Source organism: Zygotorulaspora mrakii, chromosome 2 (genome assembly GCF_013402915.1).
Source record: "Zygotorulaspora mrakii chromosome 2, complete sequence".
In the NCBI taxonomy this organism is placed as follows: Eukaryota; Fungi; Ascomycota; class Saccharomycetes; order Saccharomycetales; family Saccharomycetaceae; genus Zygotorulaspora; species Zygotorulaspora mrakii.
In genome coordinates, this window is record NC_050720.1 from 801,003 (window position 1) to 822,096 (window position 21,094).

The 21,094-nt window shown below is 38.8% G+C and overlaps 11 protein-coding genes and 3 non-coding genes across 14 annotated transcripts; 6 read left to right on the forward strand and 8 right to left on the reverse strand.

Annotated features, from left to right (window-relative positions):
* Positions 1-300: 300 nt before the first annotated feature.
* Positions 301-2,208, reverse strand: SAT4 (serine/threonine protein kinase SAT4; the record flags this gene model as incomplete). The annotated part of the gene is made up of 1 exon (XM_037287201.1): positions 301-2,208. The coding sequence occupies one exon, from the start codon at positions 2,206-2,208 to the stop codon at positions 301-303; it is 1,908 nt and encodes a 635-aa protein (XP_037143096.1).
* An 876-nt stretch (positions 2,209-3,084) lies between these two features.
* HG535_0Btrna1N lies at positions 3,085-3,158 on the reverse strand. Its single transcript has one exon. It is a non-coding gene; the product is annotated as a tRNA-Asn (tRNA).
* Positions 3,159-4,803: 1,645 nt separating this feature from the next.
* HG535_0Btrna2P lies at positions 4,804-4,875 on the forward strand. The gene has a single exon. It is a non-coding gene; the product is annotated as a tRNA-Pro (tRNA).
* Positions 4,876-5,845: 970 nt separating this feature from the next.
* Positions 5,846-7,291, forward strand: CIT2 (citrate (Si)-synthase CIT2; the record flags this gene model as incomplete). Its single annotated transcript, XM_037287202.1, has 1 exon — positions 5,846-7,291. One exon carries the CDS (start codon positions 5,846-5,848, stop codon positions 7,289-7,291), a length of 1,446 nt encoding a protein of 481 aa, XP_037143097.1.
* An 810-nt stretch (positions 7,292-8,101) lies between these two features.
* On the forward strand, positions 8,102-8,956 carry YCP4 (flavodoxin-like fold family protein; the record flags this gene model as incomplete). Its single annotated transcript, XM_037287203.1, has 1 exon — positions 8,102-8,956. One exon carries the CDS (start codon positions 8,102-8,104, stop codon positions 8,954-8,956), a length of 855 nt encoding a protein of 284 aa, XP_037143098.1.
* Positions 8,957-9,341: 385 nt separating this feature from the next.
* On the reverse strand, positions 9,342-11,042 carry HG535_0B04130 (F-box protein; the record flags this gene model as incomplete). Its single annotated transcript, XM_037287204.1, has 1 exon — positions 9,342-11,042. The coding sequence occupies one exon, from the start codon at positions 11,040-11,042 to the stop codon at positions 9,342-9,344; it is 1,701 nt and encodes a 566-aa protein (XP_037143099.1).
* Positions 11,043-11,373: 331 nt separating this feature from the next.
* MRPL32 (mitochondrial 54S ribosomal protein bL32m) lies at positions 11,374-11,937 on the reverse strand (the record flags this gene model as incomplete). Its single annotated transcript, XM_037287205.1, has 1 exon — positions 11,374-11,937. The coding sequence occupies one exon, from the start codon at positions 11,935-11,937 to the stop codon at positions 11,374-11,376; it is 564 nt and encodes a 187-aa protein (XP_037143100.1).
* Positions 11,938-12,228: 291 nt separating this feature from the next.
* CDC10 (septin CDC10) lies at positions 12,229-13,218 on the forward strand (the record flags this gene model as incomplete). Its single annotated transcript, XM_037287206.1, has 1 exon — positions 12,229-13,218. One exon carries the CDS (start codon positions 12,229-12,231, stop codon positions 13,216-13,218), a length of 990 nt encoding a protein of 329 aa, XP_037143101.1.
* Positions 13,219-13,711: 493 nt separating this feature from the next.
* On the reverse strand, positions 13,712-14,866 carry HG535_0B04160 (uncharacterized protein; the record flags this gene model as incomplete). Its single annotated transcript, XM_037287207.1, has 1 exon — positions 13,712-14,866. The coding sequence occupies one exon, from the start codon at positions 14,864-14,866 to the stop codon at positions 13,712-13,714; it is 1,155 nt and encodes a 384-aa protein (XP_037143102.1).
* A 342-nt stretch (positions 14,867-15,208) lies between these two features.
* RER1 (protein retrieval receptor) lies at positions 15,209-15,775 on the reverse strand (the record flags this gene model as incomplete). The annotated part of the gene is made up of 1 exon (XM_037287208.1): positions 15,209-15,775. The coding sequence occupies one exon, from the start codon at positions 15,773-15,775 to the stop codon at positions 15,209-15,211; it is 567 nt and encodes a 188-aa protein (XP_037143103.1).
* Positions 15,776-15,971: 196 nt separating this feature from the next.
* On the forward strand, positions 15,972-16,829 carry HG535_0B04180 (uncharacterized protein; the record flags this gene model as incomplete). The annotated part of the gene is made up of 2 exons (XM_037287209.1): positions 15,972-16,016; positions 16,086-16,829. The coding sequence occupies 2 exons, from the start codon at positions 15,972-15,974 to the stop codon at positions 16,827-16,829; spliced, it is 789 nt and encodes a 262-aa protein (XP_037143104.1).
* Positions 16,830-16,923: 94 nt separating this feature from the next.
* PGS1 (CDP-diacylglycerol--glycerol-3-phosphate 3-phosphatidyltransferase) lies at positions 16,924-18,465 on the reverse strand (the record flags this gene model as incomplete). The annotated part of the gene is made up of 1 exon (XM_037287210.1): positions 16,924-18,465. One exon carries the CDS (start codon positions 18,463-18,465, stop codon positions 16,924-16,926), a length of 1,542 nt encoding a protein of 513 aa, XP_037143105.1.
* Positions 18,466-19,532: 1,067 nt separating this feature from the next.
* HG535_0Btrna5R lies at positions 19,533-19,604 on the forward strand. Its single transcript has one exon. It is a non-coding gene; the product is annotated as a tRNA-Arg (tRNA).
* Positions 19,605-19,959: 355 nt separating this feature from the next.
* LDB16 (Ldb16p) lies at positions 19,960-20,928 on the reverse strand (the record flags this gene model as incomplete). The annotated part of the gene is made up of 1 exon (XM_037287211.1): positions 19,960-20,928. The coding sequence occupies one exon, from the start codon at positions 20,926-20,928 to the stop codon at positions 19,960-19,962; it is 969 nt and encodes a 322-aa protein (XP_037143106.1).
* Between the last annotated feature and the right edge of the window lie 166 nt (positions 20,929-21,094).

Consider the following 21,094-nt stretch of genomic DNA (forward strand, 5'->3'; position numbering starts at 1 on the left):
TTATTCTTAACCCTGTAAATAATTTTTAAAATCAGTTCTTCATATTGGTTGATGCTTATTTTCTTGTATGTGTTTGAGGATGAGGATAAGGATGTGGAAATAAAATGCAATTATGTAAACAGAAGTACCGAGAGTACAATGTACAGTAAGAAAAGAACAAGAAGGTATCTTATTGTCCCATAAACTTAGCAAAAATAAATTAAATACACTTGCAGAGATAATAAAGCAATGAATGAAATGGGAAGAAGACATCCATAATATTACAAATGAGAAATAGAAAAAAAAGTTTGGTTCAAATTTCTATTTGAGAGCATGTCCATCGTTACAGCATTTGATTTCTCTGCCCCACTCACTGTTTAAAATTTGTTTTGCATTAATTCTTCTATGAGGAACCGGATCCAGCATTGAATAGATAACGTTTCTGCATCTTGCTCTTTTCAGATTTTCCACTGGCTCGTAACCACCTTTTTCTTTCCTTCCCTTGAGGTACTTTGCATAGAACTCATCTTCCTTTTGAGCAACTCTCCAGAGTTGACGTCCTGTTCTCATTGCCATATATATTACACCACAAGCCCATATATCAACAGGCCTTGGATCAAATTCATCGTGAGAATATTCTTCAGGTGCAATATATGGACTTGATCCGCATATTCCAGCACTCAAATGAACATCCTTTTCCCAAGCCATTTTAAAACATTCGCTATTACCAAAATCGATTATTTTTAAAGTACCATCACCTTTCAATAGTAAGTTTTCCGGTTTCAAATCTCTGTGACAAACACCCATATCATGCATGTAGACAACCCCGCGAATTAATTGTTTGAAAAAGCAATCTGCTTCTAAATATTCCAACTTACCTGCAGCAATAATTAGAGTAAAAAGATCACCACCTGCACAGTATTCCATAACTTCACAATAATCACCTTTTGCATCTTGGAAAAGATCTAAAGTGGTTATAATATTTGTATGACGTAACGAAGAAGAGATGCAGAATTCTGAAGTTAGCCTCGTTGAATATTTTTCAGAAGATTCAGTTGCTCTTCTTTTAAATTCTTTTACTGCGAATAAAGTTTCGGATCTTAAACCGTTAGCTGAATTCTGACTTTTTTTATGACATATTCTAACAACACCAAATGCACCTTTGCCTAAGACTTCTTGGCAGCGACCATATTTTTCTGCGAAGCAAAGCGAATCTTTTTTCTTGAATAGTGGTGCGACAGAAAATGATTCAGTAACATTGTTACTGCTGTCACTTGTTGTATTTTTGAACTGTCTTTTTTCATTTGATGCACCGCTGATTGGAACATGTTCATTTTCATCGAACTTGTCCAGATCATTTTGGGCATTTTGATTTGCCATTTGTTTCATAAGGCCAGCAAATAATGTTGGCGGGTCCATTCTCTGTTGTGGTGCATTTTGTGATAATTGCGATACTTGAGATTGGTTTAATTTTGAATCAATCATAATATCAGGTACAGCTGATTTTGCCTGGCCCCTGATCTTTTGGGCACCAACCATATTTTTGATCATGCTTGAAAGTTTTTCTTGTCTCTTTGCACTTTTCAAATGATGTTCATGAGTGCCATCTGCATGAACGATAAATCTACCGCTGGAAGGCGCTGATGTTAAGGTAGCCGGTATTGCTATTGAAGATGCAGTTGCTGAAGAGCCGTTATTGTTATTATTCTCACTGCTGCTTCGTATTTTGGAATTTGATGTAGCTCCGCTTGTTGGAGAATTTGAAGACAATGACGTTGCAGAGACCGATGAAGTAATAGATGATGACGATGAAGACTGTGGCGATACTATTTGTTTTTTATAACCAAACTGTATGTTTGAATGAGACGATGATGCAGAGTTATGATAAATATTGCTTGATAGCATTGGAGGAGGAGAGGGAGACGATGGTCTCAACGCCTCCAGGGGCGATTTCTTCTGTTTGTTTGATCCATTGTGACTGGTCTGTACCTTTGCAGAAGGAGCACTACTTTGGGAGCTCAGATTCGAATGAGAAACCGAATTCGACACGTCTGTTCCCGATCGTACATCTATCTGGGAAACAGATTTCGAGTTAGAACCAAATAACTTTGCCATCTTAGACAGCGTATTCTTCCGAGAAACGCCTCCGCTATTATTGACACTACTGCCAGTGCCACCAGTGCTAGCATTACTAGCACTGTGTGGGGTATTTCTGCTGGCGCTCAGCATTTCCAACGCCACTAATTTTTTCCCGATATACCTTTACCTTAGCAGCTGACTAATTCAGTAGGAAAGATCACACACAAGCCGCCTTAGTTCCACTTCTACTATATATCAAAACCAGTAGATGGCAAATTCGCAAATGAGGTATCAGTCTGAAGTGTACGAGAACCGAAAAAAAGGACCTTTAATGGCACTACCGCACTGGACAAGTTTCGATTGACACCCAATCAAAATTGATGCCTGAAAGAAATATCAAACCTTACCTTTCCCACTTTATAAAATGATGCTTATTTACTTTATATAGCGAACATCTCACCCACACGACTTCAAGTATAATTTTTATTCAGAACACTAAATATCCCATGTCTGAATTGGTCTTTCTCTCTCTGCCTCTGTCCTTTTTTTTCGGCAGGTCCCACCGACCAAGACCACAGACAAAACGAATAAAAAAACTTTTTGTTCGTGGTGAACGTCTGTAAGCGAAAAAAAGAGAAAACAAATTTTTTTGCAATTTTAAGGAAACAAGATGGCAACTGCAAAAGCGCGTTGCACGCATAGGGGGGCGAATTGGGGCGTAGAGCGTTACAACGCACGCCACGACCTGATGGTAGTGAAAACCGTCGGAAGAAAGTTTACGAGTGCATTCGTCTACTATTGTGTTTCTTTCGGTTTCGCTTTTGTGTTTTTCCTTGGTTTTTCTAGTTTCTTTTGTTAACCGAGGTTTTCACTCCCGGAATTCTCTCGCCAGCGCTCTCTGCGATCATCTTCCGGTCTCGCACTTTTTTCTGAATTTGAAAGGTGTTGCCATTATGTGATGTACGAATGTCTATGTCTTTGACACGCAGTTTTAAAAAATAGCTAGGCAGTTGCATAGACAAAAAACGACCCCAGTGAGGATTGAACTCACGATCTTGCGATTAACAGTCGCACGCCTTAACCAGCTTGGCCATGGAGTCTTCAGATCAATATTTCGTTGATGGAGATTATGCTGGTAAGCCCCGTGCGGGAGATGGAGTGTGCCCGCAGGAGTTGCGGGCTGCAGACTTACAATGTGATATCACGCGATGACTGGGTTTCATTACAACTTTGTGATGTAATTTTAAAAAATAGTGGTAAGGAATGAACGTGCACCTCTTGACTCTTTTTCTTTGGGTACGCGACACAATGAGAAGTGACTCGGGGATAAAAGTACCGGTGATTGAGATTTTAGTGTCTTAATTGCCGATTATTGCCAAGAAGTGCGTGAATTTCCGGCGCAAATCCGAAATGGCCAAAATATGCTTCCAGACTGGCAGATATTTGGCAACTTTAACGTCAACGTAGTACTACGCCAAGTCATCTGATCAAGTACGTTTTTGATCGTCGAGAATATAGAGGCAGCATCAGGGCTCAGAGACGGTGGACTGCAACCGATTACCACGCAACCCATAATCGCAGAGAAACGCTTTCGAAAGCTCAGTACTCGAGCTAATGCCACCAGACATGCAAAGATAGCTCCGCTCTCTCGACCAGATTGACGCAATGCGTGGGTAGAGAGGACAACCCAAAGGTGATACGCCCGATATGTAGTTGCCCGACCAGTCACATGCACGTGCTTGTTTCGTGTGTAGTGATACTGGTCTTTGTCACACGATGCGATAGACTAGCAGACTCACGTGACCTAGCAATTGGGCACCGAGATCTACAGCAGTGTTGGATCGATTGAATAAGTGGAACGGAGCAATAGGCGTGGAACAGAGTGACTTACGCTATACGAAATCAACCACTTACACATCTCTGTAGCGGGACATATCATTTCGTGTTGGAATATGGATCATTACCGTGAGAGGAGTACATATATCAAAAAGATGACTTAGAAAAACCAGAAACAAGCCAATTGGAATATACGACAAGAGAAACAACGTCTGATGAAGCCCTAGCAGAATATCAATCGATCCTAGAAAGATATCGGATGATAATCTATCGCGAGACGTTTACAATTCAGGAATCTGACTACGAAGGAGTCTATAGAATGAACACGAAATAGCAGTTGTACTGTGGATTCTATGGGACTAGAAATGGTGTGATGACGATGAAAATTCTTCACTCGTCGCCCTCTCTTATCGTTCAATAGGTGCGAAATATTAGGTATAAATACTGACGTATTTTCCAGATATTAATCCAAGTTCAATTAGTTTTGTCTCAATTCATGATACAGAAAATCAAGGAATTATATATCTCTATAATATCATAGTATTATCATCAATGTCAAACCAAGTTACTATCGACAACTCCGAAGACAACTTTCTTATCAAATATCTCTAATACCGATGTCCAGCCAAAATAACCCTGATAACCCCGCAACCGATCCGCTCTCCTTTTCCCCTTCATGGCTCTTCTTTTCCGTTTGAAGTACGATAACAAGCTACAGTTTCAAAGAGGACCACATGATTCCTGTCTATCAAACCACGGACTGCTAGGGCTCGGTTTCTAGGGCTTGGAGGCCCTGTCGTCTGAAAAAGCACTGCCTTGTTAGGAATCGGCCGCGGAGCAGAAGTCGACCAAAAGCCGCGCTAGCATGCATCACATATAATTACGCCACTCTGTTCGAATAAAAAATAAGGGCGTGTGGTCTAGAGGTATGATTTCCGCTTAGGGTGCGGGAGGTCCCGGGTTCGAGTCCCGGCTCGCCCCCATTGATTTTTTCCCTTTTTTGCTCACTACTCTTCACACATAATCTGCGGTTTCGGTACCGCTCTATTCACTTTTCAGGTGACGACTGATGTGAATGACCAGAAGCAACACAGTGTTAAGACAAGCAAAAAACATAAACAAGACGTCATTCAAAGAGATACGTCTTGAAAATCACCATCGAGATACGAGAAGAACTAACATAGTAACTGCAACCGGAACAAAAATTCTAACAGCGGTTACAGCACTAGTTACCATAGTATTTGAACCCACCATGGGGTAGATATCGTATAGAATACTAATCTCATGCTTATTTCTATACAGTTATGTTGATCCGCAGGCGGTTAATTAGTGTGTCGTAGTTTGATAAGGGTTGATAGTTCTTTGTTTATGCGTTGTTTCCCCGTCGCCGCTGTGCTCTTGGTGGTCACGAAGCGGACTAATGCTTGCGCCCGTCTTTTCATGATACCCTTTTCTCCTCCTGTCTCCCTAATTTTCATCAACACTGGATGCGTCTCTTCCCGTTTTCGCTGCCGACATTTTTTTTCCCATCGAACCCCCCGCGCTCCACGCTAGTTTCTAGGATGTGTTTAGAATTGCAGATTCAAAATACGTGTGACCTCTTATTCTCCGCCCCCCCTAAAGCTTTAGCCATACAGTACAATGAAAGAGTTGATGATTGTTAGTTCGGCTTAATTTGAGAAAAATGCATGACAACTGTAGAAGAGCCAGTAGAACCAATTATATCACTGCATTTGTGTAATTGTTGATGCACAAAAGTGTGCGACATCCATATTCAATTGATTTGGTCATTCACAAATATACTCAGATATGTATTTCCTATATATATATATATATAGAACCTTTTAAAGCTCAGAAGGTAGAACTGCAGAACGGGAAATATTGTAGATGAAAAGGTTGTCTTTATCACTACAATAATCACTACTATCATCACGATCACAATTGACAAAAAATGTCAACTGTATTATCAGCATCATCAAGGTCTCTTCTAGGGAGGAAAATATTTAAGAATTCTTTTTCCAGTTGTGATAAAATAGTGCTGTCGACGATGGAATCAAGGCGCTGTTATAGCAATGCTGAGAAAACGTTGAAGGAAAGATTTGCTGAAATTTTTCCAGCAAAAGCTGAAGAAATTAAAGAGTTGAAAAAGAACTACGGCAAAACGGTTATCGATGAGGTTAAACTAGAGCAAGCGTACGGCGGTATGCGTGGTATTAAGGGCCTAGTTTGGGAAGGTTCGGTATTGGACCCAGAAGAGGGTATCAGATTTAGAGGCAAAACGATTCCGGAAATTAGAAAAGATCTTCCAAAAGCTTCGGCTGACTCGGACGAACCTCTGCCAGAAGGTTTGTTTTGGTTACTATTGACCGGCGAGGTCCCATCGGAAGCTCAGGTGAAGGCTTTATCTGCGGATTTGGCTTCAAGATCAGAGTTGCCTGAACATGTGTCTAATCTACTAGATAACTTACCAAAGGATTTGCATCCTATGGCACAATTTTCGATTGCTGTTACTGCTTTAGAAAGTGAGTCAAAATTTGCAAAGGCTTATGCTCAAGGCGTTGCCAAGAAAGATTACTGGAACTATACTTTTGAAGATTCGTTAGATCTTCTAGGTAAATTGCCAGTGATTGCTTCAAAGATCTACCGTAATATGTTCAAGGACGGTAAACTCTGCGAAATTGATCCAAATGCTGATTATGGTAAGAACTTAGCCAACCTTTTGGGTTTTTCGAATAAGGAATTTGTTGAATTAATGAGACTATATTTGACTATTCATTCTGATCATGAAGGTGGTAACGTATCGGCTCATACTACTCATTTAGTTGGTTCTGCTTTATCATCACCATATTTATCATTAGCTGCTGGTTTGAATGGTTTAGCAGGTCCATTACATGGTCGCGCAAATCAAGAAGTCTTGGAATGGTTATTCAAATTGAGAGAAGAAGTTAATGGTGATTATTCGAAGGAAACTATTGAAAAATACTTATGGGAGACTTTGAATGCAGGTAGAGTTGTTCCCGGTTATGGACATGCTGTATTGAGAAAAACCGATCCCCGTTATACAGCACAAAGAGAGTTCGCTCTAAAGCATTTCCCAGATTATGAATTATTCAAATTGGTATCAACAATTTATGAAGTTGCTCCAAAAGTATTGACAAAACAAGGTAAGACAAAGAATCCATGGCCAAATGTTGATTCGCATTCTGGTGTTTTATTACAATATTACGGTTTAACTGAAGCCTCTTTCTACACAGTATTATTTGGTGTCGCAAGGGCAATCGGTGTTTTGCCTCAATTGATCATTGATAGAGCTGTTGGTGCCCCAATTGAAAGACCAAAATCTTTTTCGACTGAAAAATACATTGAATTGGTTAAAGGTATTAAGGCAAAGATGTAAGCAGTTGAAAAGTAAAACAACTAAGAAAGATGCAATAAAGTAAGTAAAACAGGTGTTTATCGAAAGCAGTTAATAACGGAGGGCGCTGGTATCATGAACAAGACATATGAATTTGGTACCCCAGAATCTCTTCTCATCCCGATTTTCTTTCGCAACCAAGTCATTTTATCATTTGGTTTTCATGCATGCCTATTCTTTATTGGTGGAACCATAAGGAACTACAATACGGTGATGTGCAACATATATATCATTATATGTATATATTTATCTATGTTTTCATGAGAGATGAAATAATGTCTTAAGAGGTGGTATATCAAAAGAGTCGAGTAGTCATTTACTCTTAGTTTTATTGACTAGCCGAAGTGGAAGCGTCCTTCGGTTGGTACGTAATCTTACAATTTTTCATATCATATCGTGTTTGAATATGGTAATACTGCGTAATTCATTAGTAATGTAGGCAGTATATCTTTTTGATTATCTACCAATGCGTGGTGCACCTTTCCGCGAAATATCGAAAAAGGAAAACAAAAACCGAAAAATTTCTACATTAGTAAATGCAACTGACAACAGATATGTAAGATTTTCATACATTTCCATGGATCTCTTGAACCCCCTCGCGAGAAGTGTTTCCACCCTTGAACAGCCATTTTGACATTAATTTGTAACGAATAAACAACTATATTTTTTGAATACATTGTTGAATATCCTTTTGGAGATTATATATATTTAGGACCTTCTGTCTTGAAGAGTTTGAGGCTGTAAGTCAATTAAACATTTGTATCAATCTAAGACTCAATCACCCCACAAAATATGACTGCTAAAATTGCTATCGTGATTAGCACCCTGTCTCCTCATTTAGCCACCTTAGCTGAGGCTGAAAAAAAAGGTATCGAAAGTGCAGGTGGTAGCGCAGATATTTACCAGTTACCAGAAACACTCACTTCGAATGATTCTGAAGAATCATTGGATGAAAAGGAAGAAGCAGTTCAAGAAACTAAAAAAGATGAGGAGTCAGAAAAGGAAGAAGCAGTTCCAGAAACTAAAAAAGATGAGGAGCCAGAAAAGAAAGAGTACCCATTGGCTGATAAGGATATTTTATTGAAGTACGATTTTTACTTGTTCGGTATACCTACTAACTTGGGATCAATTCCAGCTTCATGGGCATCATTTTGGGATAGAACAGGCGGGTTATGGGCCAAAGGTGCCTATGATGGTAAAGCAGCCGGTTTCTTTGTTACCTCCGCCGTCTATGGAGACGGTCAAGAGGCTACAATTAAAAGTGCCTTGAACTATTTGGTCCATCACGGTATCATTTATATTCCATTAGGCTATAAGAATGCTTTTGCTGAAATTGCAAACATTGAGGAGATTCACGGTGGTACTGCTTGGGGTGCTGGTTCATTGTGCGGCCCCGATGGTTCTAGAGAACCATCTGAACTAGAATTGAAAATTGCAGAGATTCAAGGTAAAAGCTTTTACGGTTCAGTAAAGAAGTTCATTAAATATGCTGAAAAGAAGGCCGCAGAAAAGAAAGCTGCTGAAAAGAAGGCCACTGATAATAAAAAGGCAGACGCTCCAAAAAGAGCAACCGAAAAACCGGCTGCAAATGCAGCTGACAAAAGCAAAACATCTGGTCTCAAAGATGCTTGTTGTACATTGATGTGATAAGCGCTTTCGCCTGGGGCGGGTACATAAATCTAATCTAATTCTAATACGTATAATAATGCTAATGCACGCAATGCTTTAGATGCTCCATGATATAATACAGTCCGAAGCCATGAAAGTACTGCAAGTTGCACCTTGAATTTTCTTGCAACTACTTCATATAATACTCTCAACCTCTATGATTCGAAGAAACTCCGAGTTAAAAATTTTGGTGACTTCCCTCTTATGCTGGCAGTTACCTTTTTAAAAAACGAGCATACTTTAAGGCCGGAGAAAAACGTAGAAGCATGCTGCTCAATGCATATCTTGCTCTCTAGTCTCCCGCAGTTAGAGCGGTTTCTGAAATTCAGTACATATTGCAGTAAAAATGGTATTTTTTGAGCGGTTACTCAACTGAAAGACCAAATGAGAAAGTCATTTCGTCACTCCCTTTCAGCTTCTGCCACATAGCAGATTTTTTTGCAATGTTATTGACTCTCCCTTCCATCTCATGCAGACATTTCAATGCAGCCGGCAACGCATCTCTATGAGGGGATTTCTTTATTAATTCAATGAAGAATTCAAAGATTGGAAGCTCTAACTCAGAATATGATTTGACCCCACAATCTTCGTTATCGAGTTCGTAATTTTCACTATTATCGAGGAAATCCTGCAAGATCTGAATATAATTGTCCTCATCATCAGTAGAAACGTTGTCCCGGCTTTCATTGATGAAAGCTCTCACGGACCTAACAACGTCCTTCGCATGAAATCCTGAAATTTGAGACTTTTTGTTCTTGAGGAAATATAAAACCTTGCCAAGAACAGGCTCCGGAACAAAGTTCTCTGTCAAAGCAACAGTGTCTGTTAAGTTAATGACAGAGTGCCACCATCCTGAAGGCACATATATACATTCACCAGGAAACGTAATACCGATGAGACATTGTCCTTGTAATGCCAATTGAACTGAATCATTGTAAAAACCAGAAAGTATCCACTCTGATATTCCAACGGGTGCCGTTACTTCATCTTCATCCTTATCTGTGCTTACACCAGGGGGTTTGACCTCAGGTGGTAACATAATCCACAGCTTCATGCCGCTGAGAACAGTATTCCAAGCGGATGTTTGATTCGGATCTTTATGGAAAGTAGATCCGCTACGTTCTGGGCCTGCTATCAGCCACCTGTGATCAGGTCTGCACTTTATTCCTTCTTTTTTGAAAAGCTTAAAAAAGTCACTCTTGAATAAACTCGGTGACACATATTGCTCAGCAATTTGTTTTATCGGACTACCATTACAATCAAAAAGATAGAGTGGTGATTCATCCATGTTGTTTCTAGCGTAATCGATATATTTGGATAGCTTCCACTGAACTGCTTCTTGACGGAAGCACTTTTCAGGAAACATTTTCAATAGATGATCAAGATCCCAATTCGGCCATCTATCTCTGACAGTGGCAGATTGTAAAATGAAGGGCTTCTCGACATATTTCGTCTTGAAACCTTCTTGCAAAATGTCTTCCTCACGAAATCTCTCTATCCCAAACTGTTTATTTAGAGAATGGCAGCAGTGGTAAGATTTTTCCTCAAGTTCTATAATGTCTTTAAAAAGCATTCTGTAATTAATCTTGGAGCACTGGTATGGTCTGTAAAGAATGTCAGAGAAAATAAGGTCATTTGACTGCGGCAATGCCTCATGAGCTATGCCTAAGACAGATTTTCTCCACGAACCTCTCCATTTCTGACTCGCAAAAGGTACTATTTCTCCGCAGGAATGTGCTTTTCCCAAGCGACAGTATTCCTTCATGTACATATTTCTCCACAAATCTTCACTATATGCATATGCATATAGTATCCTGGAACAATGGGACAAATTTTTCAAGTCTTGATCATTCAAATAGGTCAAGACCTCCAACAAAAGTTCTTCTGAAAATTTTGCGAAGTCCCCGAGCAGCATTGCCCTTCTTTTTTTTGTCTCTTCAAGATTTTCAGTAACTAATAAAACATTTCCGGAAGGTTTGACACCTAGAGGATGGCGGGGGGAAATAGCATACACATTGATCCTGTAAGCTGGCAACCGGCTTTGTCTTTTGAACTCTCCAGTCATTTGTTTCACTTAGTTCTTAAAACTCTCAAAATGTCTAAACTTCAGGCAGACCTTTCCGTGGCAGCTGGCATCAGAAATAAGCTATTGAATTCCGAACTCATCACTAAAATATTGAAGATTTTTTTTTTTTGAGTCCGGCAGAATGATGCTTCAAAAATACTAAGTAAAACAAAGTGGAATGTGGCATCAAACGTGTAGAATAGGTAAGTATAAGCCATATTGCCTATTTCTTTAACAGACGGGTTAATCTATATTGTTTTGTGATAGTTCTATATACATGAAACACAGTCAACAAGAAAGTATGGTGCGTTCTTAATGATTAAAAGTTGTTTTATTCCTCCTTATCTACGGGCAACGATCTCATTCGACGTTCCAGGTAACTCTCTTTGTCTTTCAATTTTTCGACATAGGCTGTATCCTTCTTTCCAGGATAAATGACCCTCTTGTCTAGCTCAGAAAGCTGCTGTTCCTGTAACGGCTCCACAGAAGGTTTTACCGTTTGACTTCTCCATATACGACTAACTTCCCCGACGCAATGCGTACACAAAGTATTAGCCAACTTGAAATGGCCACAGGAAGGACAAGTATTTATATGATGTATCATTTTTAGTTGCTTCGAACCTGGCCCATATAACTTTTGTCTCTTCTTTTGATGAGAAACCTTTTTCTTTGGGACGGCGAGAAGAATACCATTATTCCAAAATGTATCGCTACCCATGTTTTGTTCTGACGTTCGTTTCTCCTCCCTTTTTTTGAGCCATTGTTGCAATCCAACTGGATAATCCTTTGGTAATCTGTTCACTACTTCACCAAGTGCTGTAACCCATGGAAGTAAGGTCGTGGCAGTTGCTGCATAGTATCGATCTAACAATCTTGGAATAATAGCAACAGACATTATACTTTACAAATGCTTGATGGTTAGTCTTGCAAGAGACCGAGTAATTCCCTGTGACTCAGTATGAATCGGATCATTTGACCCAAAGCGCTCTCTACCTCAGTGCCTTTTTTAGCATATGTAAAATTCTAAAAATTTTCTGGATCACCTATTACGGATTTTTGTTTAGATTCTCTCTCTCCTTTGTGGTAAAACGCGTCTTGGTATTTTTAACAAATCTGATTCAGATCAATACATCGGAGCACACATTGGGTAACTTCATTGGCCCAGTAGTTAATAGATTCCAATATTATGTCTCATGCACCTCTAACTACAGCTGTTGAAGGTATTCAGCCTACATCATACGTGGGTTTTGATACGATTACCAGTCAAATTGAGCATCGGTTGCTTAAGAAGGGCTTCCAATTTAATATCATGGTAGTTGGACACTCCGGACTCGGTAAAAGTACCTTGCTCAATACTTTATTTTCCTCCCATTTAATTGATTCTTCAAGTGGTGTCGACATTACCACTATACCAATTACAAAAACAACGGAAATAAAGGTTTCATCTCATTCTCTTCTTGAAGATAGGGTTCGATTAAACATCAATGTGATTGATACACCTGGTTTTGGTGATCAAATAAACAATGACAAGGTTTGGGAGCCAATTGTGAAATACATCAAGGAGCAATACTCTCAATATTTACGCAAGGAATTGACGGCACAACGTGATCGCAGAATCACAGACACTCGCGTTCACGCAGTGTTGTATTTTATTGAACCAAATGGCAAAGGTCTTACCGATTTGGACGTTGCTACTTTGAAAAGGTTAACGCAAATTGCAAACGTCATACCAGTCATTGGTAAAGCGGATACTTTGACAATTGATGAGAGAACTTCATTCAGAGAAATAATTCAGAATGAATTTAAAAAGCATGATTTCCATATCTATCCCTATGATACGGATGACTTGAATGAAGAGGAATTGGAGTTGAATGAAAGTATAAGATCCATAATTCCTTTTGCAGTAGTAGGTTCAGAAAAAGAGGTGGAAATTAATGGCGAAACTTTTAAAGGCAGAAAAACTCGCTGGGGTGCAATAAACGTTGAAGATATCAATCAGTGTGAATTCGTTTATTTGAGAGAGTTTTTGATAAGAACGCATTTGCAAGATCTTATTGAGAGCACAGCATTTATACACTATGAGGGGTTCAGAGCTAGACAACTGATTGCCTTGAAAGAAAATGCCAGTAGTAGAACTTCTGCACAAATGTCGTCTAATGGGTTGTCGCAGCGCTAGAGTTTACCAATTTCCAGATATCTTTTCAACTTTCTTTATACATATATATGTATATATATAAGCTTTCCATACCAAGTGACAAAATATATTGAAAACTGCAGATAGCTACAAGAACGGTAAATGGATGAGGTTATCTCGAAACGCAATCTGAATTGATAAATAGTATATATACCATTTGGAGAATAATAAACTATAACGTGTTCTCAGATTCTCACATCAATTCCAGAATTCGTGGAGGTAGGAGAATAAAACATAGTTCTCCATGTTATTCCTCATTTATTGGTTCGGAAGTCAAAAACAATTTATCAGTATTATTTAATTTTTGACTTTACATTTATCAGTGTTTACGAAATAAAATAATATTATAGACTTTTTACTGTAATATTCAAAACAAAAAATACTAAATGTTTTTTTTTAATTAAGATAAATAGGTAGTCATGTGACAGCTTTTTGCCCACTTAAGTAAATTCAGTTTATTTAATTATATAAAGTATTATTCATCGGTTTCATCAAGATCAGGCAGTGGATATTTTAAAATACATGCCAATCCTGTTAGTTTATTCAGTTCCTCACCAGAAGTGTGAAATGAGCTGAAAACTGCTACTTTGCCGCCGGTTTGTTCTATGCTGTCCACCAGTGCTAGGCATCTTTTCCTCTGATCGATATCATCTGATCTCAACATGGAATCAGTGATCAGCAAGTAATTGATGGCACCCAGATTTGCAGCCGTAGTAACTTCATTTTCTCCATACCAGGCTTTGTCATCGTCGTTATTCAAATGCTGCAAAAACTCATCCATGATAAGCGCCTCTTGAGTATACTTTGTATCTTTCAACTTTGATGAATAAGAAGGATTTTTTAATACTTCTGTTATCCCCTGAAGATATCCTGTGGAACAATGTGCTACCAAAAAATGATCTTTGCTACTCAATATTTGCTTGTTTTGTTCTTCTTCGGCGAACTGCATTGTTTTCTCGAATAAAGTTTTTGCATAAAACCCAGGTGAACAAAGGATAATCATTTTCAGTTTGGTTAAATCAAAGTACTTTTTCATAGCATCGTAAATTGCTTTGTAGAATTTTTTCGTTTTCTCATCGAACTTGATAATGTCAGTTGCCCTCTTTTTCTTAGGTAACGAATACTCTATTTTTTGTTTCAAAAGAGTCGAAGATGGAGTGAGGAGACATACATGAGCTATGCCTTCTTCTAAAACTACAGCCGCGGTATCAGCTTTCGCCTCGGTATTGACAGCTTCATCAAGTAATTTCTGAGTGTATCTATTGTGGTCATGTTTGATAATCGTAAAAGGATAGGAGTAATTCACTGTAAAGCTGAAGAACTTACCAACAGGGACGTTGACATTAGACTTTCCGGTATCATCGACTGTTGTCACACCTTTGTATCTTAAAGACTCATTCCTCATATCAAACTCATTTGAGAGAATCTGAAGCTTCAGTCTAGCTAGACTGGTATTTTTTTTCTTACCAGCCTCATCCATGCTCGTAGTAACCATCTTCTTGAAGATTACTTCGTCATTCTTGTCGATCAATTGATAAAGGACGAAAAGATCCTCTTTATCCTGCGGCAGTAGAGATATTATTGCTCCATCGCTGCTGCCTGCTGGTTTAGTGACACTTAAAACTTTCATTTTTGTTTATTTGATGACGATGGTATTTTCTAACGTAGTCGCCTTACGTAGTTCATCTTGTCTTGTCCTTTGTTTTTTATTTTTTGCATACCCATGAAGTTTCATGGATATGGTTTGGACGCCGCCACGTAAGTGATGGCAGATTGAAAAACATCGTAGCTAACGCGAAATAGAAATAAGAATAGTTGTGGCAAAGAATTATCTTGAACTTAATTCTTAATCACCGTGAGACAAACCAAGCTATACAGTGCCTATATACCTCTCTTGTCAATTTTTTGCTGGAATACCTCGGTACTTCTTGCCAATTATTGTACTAAATACAGTTGTACCTCTTGTCAGTAATTATACTGCGGTACCTTTGTATCTCCTTTTTCCAACATCCAAAGGAATATATTTATACTTCATCATATGCTGAATTTGTCTCCTCATGGTTAAGAGAAATAGTATAACAAAGTACATGAGAAGAATTGGCCAAAAAACTGGAATGTCAAACACCGAAAATATTGTAAGGCAAATGGAAACGAACGTGGCCCTGACAGCATTGTACCAAAACTTAAACTCAGGAAGCTTCCTGATAAAAGGTCTAAACTCATCAGACTTTTCTCCTGCTTCCAATTCTTTATTCTCCTCATCTTGCTGCAAGGACATATCGAATTTTGGTGTAAGGAATGCTAGGAACTGATTCAAAAGATAAATTCCAAGTGCGTAACATACCACGTACCAACCTTGTGAAAAGGTTATACGCAACATGAATAGAATGATCAAAACACCAAGTGCAATCCATCTCTCTCTGCTGTGAGGAACAGATTTATCCAAATAAAACTGGTACATCCTCTTCGCATTATGAAGCTGCTCTAAGACAACATTCTGTGAGCCAGACTGCGCGTCATATCCGTCCTCAAAATTCATTGTATGCTGCTCTGTTCGCTGTAGCTTGAAGAAGTAATTCTCAAGAAGATGTTCACATCTCTTTTCGTATTGATTTCCGTCAACAAACAAAAAATGGTGGACATTTCAATCTGCTGCAACGCGCTCAAACAAACCTTGCAATACTCATGAAAAAGTGAAAAAAATAAGTCTGTTATTTCGTGTCTTAGTTCTAATCATGATGTACTCTTCGCTTTTACAATTCAGTTCAGGGTTGATTGACGTATGTGCTATTCTATTACTTCCATGCGGATGGTTTCTGTACTAACAAGAAAGGGCTTTAATGAACTAGGTAGTCGCGATTTCTTATCAAAGGAGATATAACAAACTTCATCGATCGATATATGGTCTGTCCTATGACTTATATGTTTTGGAACTCGCGGGTTCATCGCTTTCTGTTTACAGTACCTTGAACTATCTGTGGTCTCCACTCGTGAGAGTTCAGTTATCGAGACGTTATCCCCTTTTCTATCCTTTAGATGGTCAGGGCATACCGCTGTCTGTTCTTTTGCTGATTAAAGATGTACTCATAGGAGTGAGTTGTTTGGCAGTACTTCGACAATTAGTCATCTATAGGTATACCAAGCACATTCATCAAAGTATTTCAAAATTATGTATAGTTGTCCTCTTGGCGGCATCCACTTTCGGGATTTTGACATACGCATTTTCATCTGCTCACCTACCAAATAATAATTCTGGTTTGTTTGGTGTCTTCTTTATTGAGCATGTCAATTATACCAGTGTAATAGGACATATATTGAGTGCATTGAGGTTTCTACCACAATTGTCACTTAATTGGTTCGGGTCGTCTACGAGTGGGTTATCTTCAAAATTCGTGCTTGTCAGCTTCGTGAATAAAGTTCTATACTTACTAATAAGGAATTTCGTACCGCATAGTGCCGAATTTTATCGCATTCCATTTAACACAACACCGTTTTCAGTGCTGTTGTTAGAGTTGTTTTCAATCGTTGGTATACTCTATCAGGCACAATTATTGTACTTGAATAATAAACCGCATCTGCCAAAAGGTAAATGAACGGAAGACACCTTCCTAAAAACAGAGCTTAACTATTAATATATACTTTTATTAGGCTGATATGTTTGCGCTGCTTAATTTTTTCTTGAAATTGTTAGAGTCTTGTACCCAGAATTTTTGTAGCAACCTTCACACCAGCACTAACATGCCTCTCAGTGTCATTTCTGAAATCTTCTAAATTGACAGACCTGGTATCCTTCATGATGTGGTCTAGTTCTTTTTGCATTTTGCCTCTCAATTCCATGTCGCTCGTCAATATTATTGCATTAGATTCAAGATCTAGAGAATACGCGCGCTTTGTGTAGTTTGACGAACCAATGCAAGTTGCAACTGGAAGAAATGAGTCACTTTCTTGTTCGCTGATCCATATGCCTTTTGCGTGATAGGACCAGCCTCCAGGCTTATTCACAATTCCCTTCTTCCATTCCTTCAAAGTGATTACTGATTCCTTCCCATACATCTTTACCTTTTCCAGAAATAGTTTAGATAAATGAAGGTATGCACTAGGCAGGTGTGCAGATATGCCTTTGGATTCGAAGAAACCGTTAGCAAATTGCGACGCTGTGATTACCGTTCCGTTTTTAGATGATGATAAGATCAAACTTCTCTTAATTTCCGGAAGCATATTGAAATACCCAGCAGTGAAGACCCATCTTGAAGAGGAAATTGACATGGAAGATATCAGTTTCAAAATGCTTTGCTTCTCAGTTGAATTATCATGTCCACGAGGAAACAAAGGAGTGAATTGTGAAACAGGATAGACGACAGTGGGAAAGTCTTGGTGGTGCAACGGATGGTGGTTATTATCAAAGCTCGAGGTATTAAGAAAATCATTTAGGACTTTGGAAGCGTGTTTTATAAACATTTTTCTGTTTTCTGCTGGATCTATTGCGTTGTTTGATGTTGGCCATGAAACGTGGAATTTCTGAGCATTATTCGCACTTTTGACTTTGTAGCTTAATTTACTTATTGTTTGATGTAACTTGAAGTAATAGTCCGAAAAAGACGCTGATCTGAAGAGATAATATCTATCTTGTCGATTACTAAAATAGTCCGAAGATAAATTTGCACCAGAAAGAAGGACTTCATCATCAAAGCCGTAGATTTTCATATGCTGCAGCCCGAGGCCCTCATTTATTCTTTTTGGAGCAATTAATCCTTTTAGACCTACAATTGCTGGAGTGCGATAAAGTCTAATATCCACACGACTCTCATAATCTTTTAGTAGCTCTGTCAGTAACGATGTAGAGCACCTCAACGGGGCCTCTCTCGTGCCCCTAAGCCCATCAATTAAAAAATAGACTTTAAGGTCCGAGTTCTTCTCTAGAGCATTTCTCACACAATCGATTAAGTCTGTCTCAGATTTGCCAATGTAGAGTGAAGCAATAAAAATTTTCCTTCTTGCAGTTGATATCTTTTTCCTAAGAGTATCATAAAACGCACTCGGTGAATATATTATATCAATCTCCCCTTTTTTAAATAGAAATTGTGTCTTGAGCGAAGAGAGCTTTTGTTTAACAGATTCAAGATATGTTGACGAAGACATACTTCGGGTTAGTTTCACCTTTGATGCAGTCACCGAGGTCCGCCGACAAATGCCACCAAATTTGAGCACAGCGCTAGTAGAGGACTTCATAGGCTTTGCCTGATCACAATACCCATCCTGCCTTTTACTTCACTAGCATACTTCAGTATTCAGAGCATGTGATAAAGTCATCGGGCCGATGCGGAGGAGAATCACGAACTACATGTGTACGGGAAAGAATTCAAAAATGAATGATAACCACGCTCTTCATCACACGTTCAAAAGGAAAACAAATAGAAAGTGAGCTGCAAATAATAATGACCTCGGCAGCTCATACTCGTATTACCAATGTTTCCCTGGTGACTTTCCACGCAGATGAAGTTTCTGATTGGTTCAGTGTTCTCAAATCGGTAAACGGGAACTATGACGACATTATTTTGCAGCGTAATGGCTTATGGAATTTTTTGTAGGCGACAGTAACCAGCATTCATTGCAGAAAAGAAAAAAAATTTCATTGACGTCTTGTGTCTCCAACCTTACTATGGACTTGGATGAGCCGTACTAGCCGTGACAATCGAAAATTGGGACATTTCCAGCCACCAAAGGTTAAATTCTACCAATTAAGAGTTCTTGCAAAGATTTTGTAAGTGCTTCCTTCAAAAAATCGCTATTTAAGAATAAGCTCTGCATGTTGCATGAGGAGCAGTACTGATTAAATTTCTTAGTTCTAGCAGTATCACATAAGTGGTTTCTTTAAACTTACTGCAGTATCATTTAGTGTATGGATTACTATTCTACTCTTTTACAAGTTAAGTAATTCTGGAGGGAAGGATGGACGCTATAGAGATAAGATTGAAGCATATGTAGTGTGAAAGACCGTCCGTTAGATTATAGCAGCGACGTCTAGAACAAGAGTCGTCAGATTATCATCCGATATCTTTCCAGTATCGATTGATATTCTGTTAGGGCTTCATCTGGCTTCGTTTATTTTGTTTTACAGACCAATTGTCTTGTTCTGATTCTTTTAATTCATCTCTTTCATATATCTTACAATATCGATATATATTTCAACACCAGCAATTTCAACACGAACTACGAAAATGCTCGTGCATATCATGAGGGCCCTTCTTCCAGCTCACTTTGTGTACAGAGCACAGCTTGAATTTTATAATAATTTAGCTCGCGTGGCGTAATGGCAACGCGTCTGACTTCTAATCAGAAGATTGTGGGTTCGACCCCCACCGTGAGTGTTTTTTTGCTTGATCTTGGGACCTAGGTCTTTAATCAGAATTGTAATGTGGTCTTTGCAAAACTTTTGGTTTTTGTTCTCGTGTTTCTTTGGAATGCTTGTTTGCACAATACGGTACGTTCAATTTGAAGAATCTTTGACATGCAATCAAAAAGTTCAAATGTATGCTGTAAGTGGTATTAAATAACCTTTTTTTCCTTGACATCGCGCCACTTTTAATATTTTGAAGTTGAGAACGAATGTTTGAAATATACAATACTGCTGAAAATACTTAAAATAAGAATGACATAAAATATTATTAAAAATCATTAAAAACTCTTGTGGTTGACATTCAATCCAGTGATGAGTGGGCATTGTCAAATGCGATTTTTTATTTTAGGCGCATACAGTGTCTCTTCCCTACTAGCAGATCCCATAGGCCTTCGACTATACAAGGTGCTGATGCCCCCTTCAGTTCTTAAGGTGCTCGGCAGCTCATCAAACTGATCCCATAAATTTGAAGAAGCGTAACTGGAATCATCAACGGTTTTGCTGGAGGGCGACTGACTTGGTGTTTGGTAAATTGTTTGTCTCTCAGCAGATATACTTCCCCTCTTCTGAAAAAAATCACTTGGAAGTTTGGAAGCCACTTCCATTACACTCTCTTTCGAAGAAGATGGTCGTCTTTGCCAAGATTTCTTGCTGTTTACACGATATGGAGTTGTTGCAGTCTTAGCAAGTATTTCTTCTAGCTCATCGGCACGTAAAATTGTGGACGGTGGAGTTGTTAAGCCGCCACCGTCTTCTCCTGATACTTTGGGTTGCAGAAACTTTGAAATATGAGCAACCAATCCGAGGTCAAGTTTGGGTAGGTGCATGTACGAAGAGATTCTTTTGAAGAAGGAGAAGGAAATATCAAATTTCATATCAGGAATTACAACGATAAAGTGTATAATTCCAAGTGCTGCGCCACAACAAAGTCCAATAATTACGCCAAACAATAAAAGTACCAAGGCGTATTGAAATATTGTGATGAGCACATATGTGTTTGTCTTGCTATTCGTGTGTCCAATTATTATCTTTTGCAAGGAAGTTCCACCAAAGAGCTTCAGTGGAATATTCAGAGGTAGGAAAAGCAACTGTAGTAAAACTGAGATTGCGATACTGATAGGAAGCCACATGAAAGTGCGTAAAAGAAGTAGTACCTGCTGGTAGAAAACATAGTGAAAAAAATTAAAGGAAGTCTTTGCACAGTTGATTGCAACAGCAATGCAGAAACCGGCAGCGGAAACAAAAAGGTACAAAATGTCGTTGGTGATCTGTAAAAGGGATCTCATGACTTCCATCTCCAGTAACTCTCATTCTATGCTACAGATGGAGAGATCCTTCAACATGTTCACATTGGTTCAATTCAATTTCACTTTAAAATAAGCCCTAAAGTTTCTTCAAATTGTTACCCGGATAATCACCACAAAAATGATTGATGTTTTTGCCGTCAAGCCAGCATTGAAG